Source organism: Rissa tridactyla, chromosome 1, assembly GCF_028500815.1.
Source record: "Rissa tridactyla isolate bRisTri1 chromosome 1, bRisTri1.patW.cur.20221130, whole genome shotgun sequence".
In the NCBI taxonomy this organism is placed as follows: domain Eukaryota; kingdom Metazoa; phylum Chordata; class Aves; order Charadriiformes; family Laridae; genus Rissa; species Rissa tridactyla.
This window is the reverse complement of record NC_071466.1, coordinates 139946152-139960316: the sequence shown is the minus strand read 5'-3', so window position 1 is coordinate 139960316 and position 14165 is coordinate 139946152. Positions and strand designations below refer to the sequence as shown.

At 43.5% G+C, this 14165-nt stretch overlaps 1 protein-coding gene across 1 annotated transcript in view; it reads right to left on the bottom strand.

Annotated features, from left to right (window-relative positions):
• Positions 1-594: 594 nt before the first annotated feature.
• ARHGEF5 (Rho guanine nucleotide exchange factor 5) overlaps positions 595-14165 on the bottom strand; it is a gene marked incomplete at its 5' end in the record, with an annotated part of 37166 nt that continues 23595 nt past the window's right edge. The window contains 13 exons of the mRNA XM_054196049.1: positions 595-2196; positions 2461-2565; positions 2895-2965; positions 3392-3553; positions 4260-4414; positions 4749-4838; positions 6647-6721; positions 7620-7749; positions 9189-9341; positions 10268-10428; positions 11348-11610; positions 11928-11992; positions 12363-12444. Coding sequence (XP_054052024.1) covers positions 2042-2196; positions 2461-2565; positions 2895-2965; positions 3392-3553; positions 4260-4414; positions 4749-4838; positions 6647-6721; positions 7620-7749; positions 9189-9341; positions 10268-10428; positions 11348-11610; positions 11928-11992; positions 12363-12444 — 1667 coding nt within the window. The remainder of the gene's footprint in view (positions 2197-2460; positions 2566-2894; positions 2966-3391; positions 3554-4259; positions 4415-4748; positions 4839-6646; positions 6722-7619; positions 7750-9188; positions 9342-10267; positions 10429-11347; positions 11611-11927; positions 11993-12362; positions 12445-14165) is intronic.

The following is a 14165-nucleotide window of genomic DNA, read 5'->3' as shown; positions in this document are numbered from 1 at the left end:
ATGGCAGTGTTGTGTATCTCAGTTGAGGTGCTCAGGTGATCCTGATGACTTACGTATTGCATAAATTCATGACAGCCTGCGACAAGCAAGTATTCTGGATCTCTGAACATTCATGGGTCTTGTTAAGGGTTATAACCCTTATGTCACTTATTTTAGTTTGAGGTAGGGCCTTGCTTTTGTTCTTAGCTAGGGATCATCTTCAGTTCTTCTAGAGAAAAAAAAGCATCCAGATTGTAGTCGGGACCATAGATTAAAAGATAACCGAACAATACTGGTACAGTGACCTGGACTCCCATCTTCTGTAGGTCATCCCTTTAGCTTACCTTGATATACTGATGACTAACACCATTACAGAACCTGCAGCAGCTGTCACTTCAGGGCTGGTGATAACACTCTGAAGGATCTTAAGGTATGTCTGGTAAAGCAAGCTTTCTTCACTGCCTCTGCTAAGTATTGCTATTTGTACTTATTATTCACTTAAGAGAGTTATAGTGGAGAAAACAATGAAAATACTGAATATGTGTTCAGTAAATACTGAATTACTTATATTTAAGATGAAAAGCTAGGTAACAAGGAAAGCAGAAGGTTGTTTATTTTAACTGGAGAAGTGCATGAGTTTATTAGGACTAAAAGCAACTTTTTTTTTAATCCAGCTAAAATTATTGATATAAATAGGCTGTAATATGCTATACTAGATACAACATAAATGGGAATTAAAGGCAGAATGTTACAGAGATAGAAAGCTGGAGATATGAAGATAACTAATTCTTCAAATATATCAAATGCAAGAAGGCTACACGTTGCTTTCTTTGGTGTATTGATTCTTATACTTGATCTTGCATTGACTGAACGCAAACACTTTAACACAGAAACATTATTTTACAGTTAAAGGCATGTCCTCAAATAGACAGGTTCTGCACAAAAGCAGGACTGCATGTAAACTGGACTTGAAACCAGAGTGTTCTAAAAAAGAACAAAGTCCCCGGTACGTATTTTGACTTTATCTACAGTGGCTAAATATCTCAGTGTTTTCTATAAGTGTGCAAAATGGTGCATGCAATACCACGTCAGCTATCAGATTAAGAGCAGCAGGAAAGTGCCACTTCATTGCATATGCCTAGTCATGGTTATTTTGTACAGGGCGTGTACCAACACCTAATAAAAATCTATGTTGAAAGTCACTGTTCTTCTTTGAGTGGGAGGCAGAGTAAAAAAGGGTAATTTAAGGTGGCTTACTGGGACACTTGTTCAGAAGGGAGGTGACCGTTGCAAAATAGATTCTTCAGCTTGATACCTTTTAAGGTGGGGGAAATCATCACAGTGGCTTCTGAAAACTTCGCTTAACTCAAGTGGATTTTGTAATGCTGTCAAGGACTCGTAGCAATATGCTGAGACTGAGTAAAATTTAGATACAATGAAATATTTGCCTATCTAAAAAACAGTAGACTTGCACGATCAAATAGATAAATTGTTCTAAATGGAAATTACTCTATGGAGATCAATACCATCAAAATACCAGGAGGACATTCAAATGGAACACTCTCCTCAACTATATTGTGCTTTGCACTTAGCACCTTCCTTCTCAGGAACTCAAAGCTCTTAGTATGCTAATACTAATGAATTTAGCCTCACAACATCTGGTGAGGTAGGTGAGTTTACCCCCATTTCACAGATGGGAAAACTGAGGCAGAATTCCTAAGTGACTTGCCCCACGTCCTGCAACTTGTCAGTGGCAAAACCAGGAATATATTTTCAGAAGTCCAGATCCCAGACCTCTGTCTGATTAAAGTCCCTCTCTACTACCACAAAGCAAGCAATACATGCAACTTTTGTTCCTCCTACTGCTGCCGTAGTCCTGGTGACACAGAGGAAGTGAATGATTTTTCCTGATTGAATTCCCGCTTTCTTTGGCAAAAAGCACCTGGTTCTGTCAAAGTGCTGTATTATGCTCTTTGCAGAGGTGTTTCTTCTGAGGCACAATAGAAAAAAAGATGGTTTCCCCATGGCAGGGAGACTGTACAGGTCCAAACAAAAGAGAGTCTTATTTCTTGCAGAAGACCTGCTGCTTGGCATTCTTCACACGTTGTTCCTCCTTCAGGTTTTTCTGACGCGCATGTTTGCTGGAGATGAGTTCCACGTGTTCGGCAGGGAACCAGCCTCTCTCCCGGTCTGAAAGTTTTACTCCTTCCATCCATCCTGTGGTGTAGGGAAAAGCACAACGTGAGGCAAAACACTTAAAACATTTTTTTCATTTTTCCCAAAAAGCCCCTTCCAACAAGGCCATAAGATCAAAGAAAAAGATCCCCTTTCAGCTTCCAAATAAAGCGTCTCAATGGAGATGAAGAGCCTATTCATCAAGAGGTGCCTTCTGAAGCTTGATTGCATTGTTAAAGCTTTACGCTACTTTACATTACTGGAGTAACTTCCTACCCGTAATTTAAGATAGTTCATTCTGCTCACCATCATTGCTGTTCTGCATAACCATGATGATATCTGCTTTCTCCAAAGCCAGCTCATCATTTTCCCGAGCCTTGTAAGTCTTTATGCATTGAACCTGTGGTGCATCTAAAGGGGAGGAAAGATCATAATGGTATACCAGCAAGCAACAGTAAACCTGTGTGCAACAGCCCCAGAGGAGGTTGGGGATAAGGGACTGGCCCAAACACTAAAGAGCAGAGAAATGGAAGGGAGACTACAGCTCTTCTACCTGATATGAGGAATAAAAATAGGTAAAATAACTGGCAGAACCTGGCACTGAGGGAAAGGCCGAGAACATCATCTTCATTTACAAAGTATTCTGCCTTGGAGTCATTTCTGGGATGTTCCCCCTTACAGTGACGCCAACTCCTTTGAGCCAGACCACCCCCATTGCTGTAGTAGCAAAGCAGTCTCACCAGGGCATTCCAGGAGGTCCAGTTCTCCTCGTGGAGGAGCCAAAGCAGAGATCCACCTGAGCTTCTCACTGCTGTAAAACATCACCAGATAGGTGTCAGGATTCAATGTGAGGGACAGCAGTCTGATGACAGGAATGGTGTGTGTGTGTGTGTGCGCGCACGTACAGGTTTGCTCACAGAAGGGGTCAGGGAGGGGGTACTTGGGGAAAGCAGAGAAAGTGGAAGTGGAGAAAGGGGATGGGAAAAGGCAAAACCTCCCATTTTTGGAGGCTGATGGTGTGACATTACATGGTATTACTGTATGAGCAGCTATGATGAGAAAGGAGCAAGGTAGTTAATTAGGGGCTTGTTATGACAAGAGGATGTTTTTCAAGTCCTTTGCTCAGCAGCTGCATTTGATATTTCAGCATCTGGGTAGCTGAGGGACAACCATCAGGCTCCTAGGAGGTGTCTGGCTATGGTTATGGGATATACTGAGGGTAACCTTGAGCTCTTACTGTGTCTCTGTACGAAACAAAAACTCCACTCTCTTTCCTTGGTTATTCTGAAGTAGAAAGAGACGGAAAACATTTTTGTTTGTTCCATGCAGTTTCATCTCGCACTTCTCCCCACGCACATCTGAGAAAGCGGCATGATCAAACACAACAAAACGTCCACCCCTGTGGGTAAAGAGGAGGAACAAAACGAGTTGTGATTTTTAAGGTGATGAGGGTTACAAAGTGAGTCCATGTCATTTTCTGGTGTCAGGAAAGCAAAGAGCTTTTAACGAGTCTTCATCTGCTTCAACCATCTTGAGCTTTGTTCTTGCTAGAAGTCTCAAAAGGCCAGAGAAGAGAGAGGGGACTTAATGAAAAGGGTAGAAATACTAAGCTCTGTCCTGTTCGAATTTTATTTGATAACTTACAGCTTAAAAACAAAAACACACACCTCTTTTTCAAAACCCCAACACACCCACAACTCTCTTACTTTCTTGACAAACCAGTGATTTGCACGTTCACTAATCTTCATGCTGTCCTTTAGGAACAAATTGTTTACCAAGTAAAACTAGAATAATTGTTATTAAAGTGAACAAAGAAATTGTTATTAAAGTGTTTCACATTATGAAGATGGAAAGGCAGAATAGAAGCATTGCACTAGGGACCAGAAGATAGCTTGTTATTTTATCATACGTTGTAATTAAGAGTTAGGACTATCAAATTCCACGTACTTGCATGATACTCACATAATGTAGGGTTAGGAGAGTGACTTGACAAATGCTGCCACTTGCTGGCAGGCAGAGGGAAAGGACTCTTTCACCAAAGCACAGACCCAGAAAAGAGACAGGTATTTTAGAAGGGGCAGCAAGAATTGTGTTGAAGCACTCACTCCTTCGGCCGAGACAGGAGCAGACAGTCATTGAAAAGATGTAGGTAGATGGGACGGGTGGTGACTTTCCATTTTGGACTGGGGGTGTTGAAGTCCAGTGCTGTCAACTCACCACACTTCACAAGTCGCCTTGACTGTGAGATGAGTGGGAATATCTGCAAGACAGAAATGAACATTTATGTCAAGTGTGTACAAGGAAATCGTTATCCCTGAGTTTTGGATTTGCATTTTTGCCTTTCTCTGGAAGAAGTGTGCTTTCATCTCTCCAGGTGGACAGGAATAAGTCATAGTAGGTACCTTCAGCTGAAGGCTGACATGAACGATTGGGCAAGGGAAGCACTGATGAAGAGCTGACCTTTGTATGATATTCTGGTTCAACAGTTCTGTGTATATTGGAGAGGAAATCAAAAAGTAAGCGCAAGCAACTTTGTGAGGAAAGAGAGAAAATAGATCAGGCTAGAGCAAGGCCCACGGAATGGACGAGCTCACCTTGCACTCAAATTCAATCTTCTGGCTGAGGTAGATCAGCTCTTCAGTGCTCTTCATGCGCTGGACATTTTCATTGCAATCCTTGATGAGCTGCAGAGGAAAACAGATGATCAATGCGGTGGGAGCAAAACTGCCTGATGGGATCAGTACTAGTCCCAGGAGCCCTTCAAGAGTCAAAGTGACAATTCCTTAGGCATCCTCCTGCAAAAAAGTATTTTTCCAGGTGAGCACACTGAACTTCTTCATACCTACAGTGATCATCCTTCTTTCTTAAGGAAGGTATTCTTTAGGTGAAGTCTCTGTGGCAAGTATCGTTTTACCTTTGGGATACTGGGAGTGGGGAGGGATACTAGAGACATCTCTCTCCTTTCAGGTGACAGAGGTTGAATTGCTGGTCATTTGGAAGTAGCTCTTATTAGATGCTCCACTGTAAACGCAGGAGGCTGATTAGACAGACATCAGCCCAAATTTTTCCACAACCCCAAGTTTGTTGCTAGTAACCGTGAGGACAGGACACAATGAAACAGAATTACTTCAGCCTGTAAGCGGCCTACATAGCTGCCTGAGGTGATGCAGGGCAGCTGGGTAACAGTGTCACAGAGATAATGCCGGCTTGAATACAGCTGGCATCTAAGGATTTCAGCGTGTGACATCTTGCCCACCCGTCTCAGACCGCAGTGTTTTGGGAGCTGTGCAGCAGGTAGGTGCAATCCTAAGAGTTTTAAGGAGGTATACATCATGTTGAACTGGTCTTTAGGTAGACAAGAGGGGAGAGATTCTAAGAGTGAGTGTGATGCTCCAAGAAAGTCAAATGATCAACATACGAGCTAGCTAGGAACAAGTATAGCTTATGCTGCTGTACGAATTCCAGATAACAATTTGTCTCAGAAGACTTTAAATCTTGCCTCTGTAATAAATAGGATAGAGGAAGGGATGCAATAGAGTAACGTCTTGCCAATATTTTCAGCAATATTTTCTTGTGGGGATTAGGGTAGTAGTCGATCAGTAATCAGAGACAAAGGTAAGGAACACAAAGGGGGAATTATGGTTAGGAGACTGGAAAGAGCAAGTCTTCAAAAAGTAGTTCAGTATCATTGGTGCAGGTTCAGTCACATCCCAGCTGGCTCCTGCTTAAGTGTTTTCTGCTCACAGCTACAACTAAACATGCAGGAGAGTCACATCAACACACAGATTTGTTACTGGTGAGGATCAATAAAAAGGACAGGGACACTTAGGTGCACTGGCAGCTGCGTGATGCAGCTTGGCTGTGGAGAATCACAGAATATCCTGAGTTGGAAAAGACCCACGAGGATCATTGAGTCCCAACTCCTGAGTCCACAAAGGGCAACCTAAAAATTAAACCATATATCTAAGAGTGTTGTCTAAACACTTGTTGAACGCCATCAGGCCATGACCACTTTCCTGGGGAGCTCATTCCAGTGCTTGACCACCCTTCTCAGTGAAGAACTTTTTCCTAATATCCAACCTGAACTTCCTCTGACGCAGAGTTAAACCATTCCCTTGCATCCTACCACTGGACACCAGAGAGAAGAGCACCACCCTCTCCGCTTCCCCTCATGAGGGAGTTGTAGACAGCAATGAGGTCGCCCCTCTGAGATGAACAAACCTACAATAGTTAGCTGCCCCTCATAAATCACGCCCTCTAGTCCTTTTTGTTGCCACCCTTTGGACATATTCTCATATTTTTACATCCTTCTCATACTGCAGAGCCCATAACTGCACACAGTACTCAAAGTGAGGCCACACCAACGCTGAGTATAGTGGGACAATCGCTTCTTTCAACCAGTTAGCTATGCTGCGTTTAACGCACCCCAGGATACAGTCATCTCCTTTGGCTGCCAGGGCACAATGGTTGCAGAATGCGTTGATGGCCTTACCTTTTCAAGTGCATCATAGGCCTGTGTTGCTTGCACTTCCTCCTCAGACCCCGGCCGAGTTCTTTTCAGGATATTCTGCATGAGAGAAGATGTTTTTCATAATGCAGATAGGGTAAGCTGCTCTGGGAGGGGTAGCAGAAACAAGGAGACACTAAGATGCCAGCCTCTATGCTAGAGCAGTAGTAGGTGATGAAATGTGGAGGTAACAAGGCCAGAAGTTTGAGATGCAGAATGTCACTGATAAGGTGCATTGAAAAGGGCATATCTGAAAATCTCATCGTATTAACTATCATATACAAGTTACATGGCACAGGAAGCAACCAATAATCCAAGCACAAACAGCCTTATGTACAGAATTGTTCTTTGCCTGATGCTCTTTCTCCTTTACCAAAAAAGCTCAAATAATCAAAGAGAATAATTTCATAGAAAGAACTCAAAATTAATTCATTAGGGGCTTGCTGGTTCCCTGTCTGGAAGGCTCCTATTGGTCAATGTTGCAAGAAAAGAGTGGAAACAGGTTGCCTTGCAGAGGGCAGCCAAGGGACCCTGACTTTGTTTTCCCAGCAAGAAGCCAAAACAGTTCAATAAGATGTAAATCAACATGTTCTGATAAGACTCCTTTTTTTTTTTTTTTATTGGAGTACAACTGAAGTAGTCTTGCAACTGTCCTAACCAGTATACAAACTGCACTGCCTCACAGAAGCTATCATAACCAATTCATGGTGCTGCTCTAATGCACAGCAGGCGTTTGCACAATCACAAATGGGTTTGTTTTTGCAAAGGGATATTCACAATATACACAACGGAGTGGCTTTAGAGCATGTTGCCAAACTTGTCACAGATGCAACACACAAAGGGCTGTGTGCAGTCTTTCCACCCACTGCTTGGAGCTAGCTCATACTTATATGACTTTCAGACTTAAAGAAGGGTCAGCTTGAGAGAAACTGTAGAAAAGCAGAGAATCAACAGTTACCTGTAGGAGGAGTTTGAGTCGAGTGATACGCTGGAAAGGGAGGATGAGGAAGGATTTAAGTGAGAGGCGCTGGCATACTGGATCACTTTCCAGTCTCTCCAGGACTTGCTGGAACCCTGCATTTCCATTTCTGTGGGAGTGGTAAAGAAAGAAGACATCCAGACATCAGAGCAAATAAATAGTCTTCCTAATATCAGATTTCAGTGAGTGTTGGAGTACTCCCAACAGTCAGGTTTTGTCCCTCGGGCAAGAGATGTCAAGAAACTGCGCCATGGCTGAGGAAGAGCAAGTGTAGGTTTCTAACAGATATAGAAGGACATACTTATATATATATGTATGTATATTTTTTATATATACACACACATACACATATATACATTTATATTTCCTCTTTCTGCCACAGCTCTCTGGAATAAAAGCCCGAAGTAAGATCTCTGTTTCAATTCCCCCCTATCAATAGGGCACCTTTCACAGAGAGAGTGGTGGTTTGTATTCTTTCCTTACGCTGCATGGTCCAGTTCCAAGGGCTGTGTCCAGGATCTGGAAACAGCTGCCTCCCCTCTCTTGCTACTCCTGAGAGCAGCTGTGTTCCCCTGCTAATGTCTCTCTCACCCTCTTACACACATCCAACTGCCATCCAGTTTCCATGTTGGCCAGTAGCAGATAAAGTTAATGGTATGAGAGTAGTACCAGCTGCCAGAATAGCCAATCCCACATCCTTGAAGAGATGGGGAAGAAGGTTGTAGGCCCAGTAGATGTTGCCCTAGACAATATTTTGGAGGTCCTTTCTGTGTGAAACTAAGCCTTCCCTAAGGGAATCAATTGCAAGACTAGATCTATCCCAGTGAGCAGCACCCAGGCCTCAATAGCCTGTTGGAAAGAGTCGTATCACTGTAGCTTCACTGGAACTGGGTTGTTACAAAGGAAGCAGTGTAGAAATGGCAAGGAAACCTTGCTTAGGACTGGGCCCGTGCCTAAGCAATGCCTGGTTGTACCACGGGGTACAGAAAATGAAGGCAAGAGATGTTCCACTCCACCTCCCAGAGAAAAACGAGACCAAGTAGTCTTTGGCCCCAGGATTTTCAATCCATTTTAAAGACTCCTGGATAGCCAGTTTAAGCTTACTGACAGCAGCCATATTTTTCTTAATTGCAGAATCACAGAATGATTGAGGACAGGTTTCACTTGAAATTATCACTTTCCAGTTCTTAGTAGTCTGAAAACCACAGACTGAAAACCACTATCTACGACAGTCCTTTTTGCTCTCTTCAGTAGAGAGCAGACAGAAAGAACAGGCTGCAACAGAATCAGATATTAATTATTCTTTCCTTTTCCAATGCTATGGGAGAGGAGCCTGCAGTAGCTCTGTCCTACTGTCCCAAATGCCACTGAATTGAAGAAGGTTCCTGCCTGTTCTTCTGGGGGTGTAGTGTGAGAGTTGGCCAAAAGCCTGTACCTGCTGCATGCCCCATCATTTGAAAGAGGCAATATTTGAGGTGCAGCAAGGAAGTAAGGGGGGAGAAGGGTGCAACAGATGGGAAAAAAAAAAAAAAAAAAAAACAAACTTACAGTAACCGCTGGAAGGTTTGCTCCTGATATGTCTGGTTTGTCACATATGGTAGATACACCCTGCGGAACTCAGGGGCATGTTTCAGAGCCACATCACACACGTGGAAGGTGAATATGTCCTCCTCAAATTTCTCCTCCAAGTCAAAGAGGAAACTGCAGCACATAAAAGGAGAGGTAAATACCAGTGTCATTTAGTAAAGCAGAAACATCCTCAGTCCTCTAAAATCCTGACATATATAGGATACACATAGCCCACATATAAACACAAGACAGCCCTTTACTTCTAAAGAGGGCATAATGCCCGCACAATGACAATTTAGGGCTAGATATCAGCAAGGAAGAAGCAGAGGCAAAAGACTTCTGTTCTTGAGAGGGCATACTTCTAAAGGCACGGTAAAGGAAACAACTGAAAACTAAGATCAAAATAATCTCACTAGTAGAAATGGAAAAGGTAGCAGAAAACCTTACTAGCTTAGTGATATATTTAGCCAAGCCTTGCAGGAGAAAAGCAGAACAGAATCCTACAAGATACAGGATTCCTTGCATGTGGGGTCATGTCTACATTTTATGACTTATACTCAATTGATTCACATTAGGGTCTGTCAAGTAATGGCTGTAACTTACTTTTCCCGCCCGCCCCCCCCCCCTTTTTTTTTTTTTCTTCTTTTTTTCCTGGTCAGGGCTTGTGCAGCTGCTTCTTGTCTTCTATTTGGCAGGAGCTGCAGTTGGTTTGGGCCGAGGTCTAGTTAGTCAAGTTTAGTTGTAGCTGAAGCCAATAAGGCATAGCTACAGTAGCATTTTGAATATTTTGATCTCCTGCAATGATGAGCTCTGTGCACAATTGCGCCATAATATCTGGGACTCACAACCAAGATTTACATTCCCCCGTCACCTAAAAAGATGAATGTTCCTTTCAGGGCAGTGTTGGTACGCAATCACAAAGTCCTATGTGTGTGTATCTACCTTGAAGGTCAGTGCACACGCAGAACAGGAGTGAGAGATGTTATTGATGGAAACGATGGGCTGTGTCTATGCTTCACAGAGGGTGTTAGTCCTGGAAATAAAGGGCCGTATCTCACCTGGCACTGACATCGCGTACATCATGAAGGCGGGAGAAAAGCCACTGACGCTCTTGATTGGTGAGCATTGCCTGGAGCTCTGCGGATCGCTGGAAGTGATCCACTGCCACATTTAAACTGCGCAGGTATGAAGCCTCAGATATTATCAACTCAAACTTGGCCTTGAGAGATGAAAGAAGGGAGCACAGCATCAGTACACTAGGCAAGTCTGTGAAGAGTCTTACAGGAGAAGAGACAGGGGCAAAGCACGAAAACCTCCCAGTACATGATGTAAGTAGCATGTAATTACAAAAGAGGAGCCCTTAGGAATCAAGGGCAAGCATGCCGTTATATATAGCCTGTGTTTCTTTAGACATACTTGTGGTAGGACTTAAAAATAACCACCTGCTGTCATTTTATTTTATTCCCCCTCAACTCCACTTTCACCAGGTTCCCTGTTTTACATGCTTTCATAAATTTTCCACCATCTGCATCACCCATCTTTTTCTCCTTCATCATGTTTCCCATGCTGCTGTTTTCAGCTCTTTCTCTGGGTCCTCCCATCCATTTCTCAGTTCCTCTCATTTTCCTTACCCAGTTTCTCTACGTACCATTTTGCTGAACCCATACTTCTTCCTGTGTCCTCTCAGTCCTGCAGCTCACACAGGTGAGTTTGGTAAACTCACGCTCTACCACAGGAACGACAACTCACTGTGGTTTTATTAGGATCTCTCATAAGCTTATGTGTGGGAGAATACTAGAAAGTCTTCTACTTTAATATTCTCTTTTGCATTGAACCTGCTCAAAATTCCTTCTTTTATCTCATCCCAGTTTCCCCATGTCTGTTTTCACAAAGTTACTGATAGAGTCTAGAGTCTGTCTTTCAGTGCTCCTTTTCTCTATAGTTCTGAACTTCAGCACTGTACTACTGCAGAAGCACTGGTACCACATCCCCATGCTGCTTACGTAGGTAGGGGTGACTGCTGTATTCAAGCACTTGCATTCCCACATCAGACATTTTTGCTCTGCACTTTAACCACCCTTTTGGGGGCTCTTTTCTTGACTACAGACCACCCATCTACCTTATTGCATCATTATTACCTCTTGCAGCTTCTGCTCATCACGGGACATATTGAGTAGTATTCTGCTGCCCCGTATCATGGGGATGTCCTGCCAGAGGGATGCATTAGATGAGACTGACAGACGTTGTAAATATGAGTCCTGAGGAGACAGCACTTTCCTCCGTAGCCTTGGGGAGCTTGGGAAACTCGACTCTATATCCTCTGCGAAAGAATCCACTCTCTTCTGGCTCTGAATGGCTTTGTTCAGAACCACATCACTGTACTCCTGATACAGCAATCTTGCTGTGAAAAGAAGCACATACATTTATACTTTCTACAGCAGCTACTCGCCCTCTACTTCAATCTGGAGAAAACTCTTAGTGTCTCAGATTAGAATAACTGAATACATTAGACCACATGCACTCGCTATAAGCAAAGCTCACCAGCTGCCTTGAGTGCACTGCAGGACTCTGGATTCACTGCCTCCATCGAACACTGCTCTCTAATGCCCCTTCCTCGCTACCATGTGGCAAGAGACCCTCTCCTTTGTGCTCACTGCAAGGGTGAGAGATGATGGAGGAGAGGGGTCTGCCACAGCACTTAAGGTAAAAAGTACTTACAGGAGTTCATCAGTTTGGAGTGCCGGCGTTTGAAGTTCTCCATTGCATCTGCGGGTTTCTTCTCTCTGTCAGGCAATAAGGATTTAGAAACAAAGAGCGAATGAAGAGCACAGTGCCAGACATGGCTTATCCAAATGGTAGTAACAGATCAGGCACAGCAAGGACCTCTCTTTCCAACAAGGTCAAGCTCCACATGCTTTACTTAACGAAGAACAAAGTTTGACTTGATGGAAACACTGTCCTAAAGGGACAGAAATACTTCTGTTGCAATGGTGCCCTCTCACAGAGGGCACAGACTGAAACACAGGCATGAGTCATTTTATTATAGTTTTCTACTCCTTATCATCATCTTTGGTCCCTCTATGAACAATGGAGAGCATCATGTTCTGTTCAACAGGATGGGGGCAAATTCTAAGAGGCCTCTGAGAGACTTACCGCAATATAACTGTTTCTGAACTGACTGGTGGTTCCCTGTGTGCCTTGTGAGCTTCTTCCTCTGAAGGAACAGAAGGGATTTCTGCATGTAAGAATTAAAAAGTAAACACGTAAGTCAGACTTTAGAGCCGAGCTACAATCCTAATGATACACAAATACCACTTACCTATACTCCACTTAAGTGGTGTGGTGGTCTTGGGTTGGAGTACAGGTGCCCTCCTGACCTTTATTACTGGGTCAGAAACTTTCTGGTTTTAATAATCCTTGACATTACTTACATTTTACATGTGTAACTTAGTCACCTTGGCTTTTCATAGCAAGATTAAGGCCGACACTTTCAGAGATGACAGTAACTCTAAAGCTTTCATCTTCAGTTGCCCAAGCAAAGACACTGCCTGGGGGCTCTATTTGGTGCTGCCTTTCCCCTTTCTGCAACTTGGGCCAGGCATCAGAGGATCAACGGACCCAAAGTCACTAGTCACTTCTGAAAGTCTTTTGTGGACCCTGAGCCTCGAAAACTCTCAGTGACTTCTGGGGCAGAAATGCTGGACGTCTAACAAAGTCATTCCTGTGAAGACTCTTAGAAGCGATGTGGCCCGATACTAAATGCTGCAATCCAATTCTCACATTTACGTACTATGTGAGCATTCACAAACTGCTGTTTGAGTCAGCTTCTGTTACATAACATGGAGGAAGTGCAGATTTTTCTTTTGTTTTGTGAGGGGTTTAATTAAACAGGGTGTGAGTGGGTGGGTGTGTATATAGATACATGTATATATATATATACACATACATGATGCATATATAAAATTCTCTGGGAACAGGAGAAGGAAGAAAGCCCAAAGACTGAGCTGCAAGTATGGGTCAGGGGAAAGACAGTCCTGTTGCCCTGAATGTTTTAAAATCTGGAACCAAGAATTTACAGGTCAAATACATGAAAAAAATCTTGATTCAAGTGCTGCCAAACCATTTACACCCTTCCACACACCCCTCCTTTTCCTCTGTGCCAAAAACCCAGCATGTTGTGGAGCTTGGAAAATAAACTAAATAAGAGCTGAGAAGAAGCAAGTATGTTTAAAGTTCATGCAAGATATAATAAAGAACAGACACGCATCTCGACAATAAGTACTGTCTGAATGAACTGCATTACAGAAGATGCATGTTTTCCATTTGTGACATCAGTGATTTGGCTTCTATGCAAGTTGGGACCTTGGACTCTACGAATTTGCATTCTTATCTGTAATCTCAAATCCTATGTTCTCAGGAAGATCATCTCTTTCAGAAGGTCAAATTGGAACCTAAAGGTGTCAGTTGCAAAATAAAGGGAGGTAGCAAATAAACAAGGAACTAAAACATGCTGTAACAGATATGGGCTACTAAGGGTGTGTGCATGTGCTTTCCTTACTGCTTGGAAATGGGCTGCCACAAGTGCTGCGAAATGCAACGGCCATGTGATGGCAGCAGAGATGATGAGCAGAAGCTCTGAACTGAGCCCCACCAAGAAACTCATTCCTGCAGGTAGGCCAAAATAACCCATGTTACTGAGCAAGGGCAACAGATCATTAACCACAGAGAAAAGGACAAGAAGAGAAACCGGATGCGAAGCCGAGGAGTGAGGGATCCGTGAGGCGAGATAAGCTCTCTGCTGCAGATGTTAGTGTCAAATGAGGGGACCAAGCCCCTGAGTGCAGCCCTACTCAGAGAACAAGCAGGATGCACTGGTTACAAGGCAGCAGAGAGAAGCTAGGGGAGAGCTGGGAGGGGGAAGCTTGGGGCAGGATAGCAATGGGACTACAGGGCTGG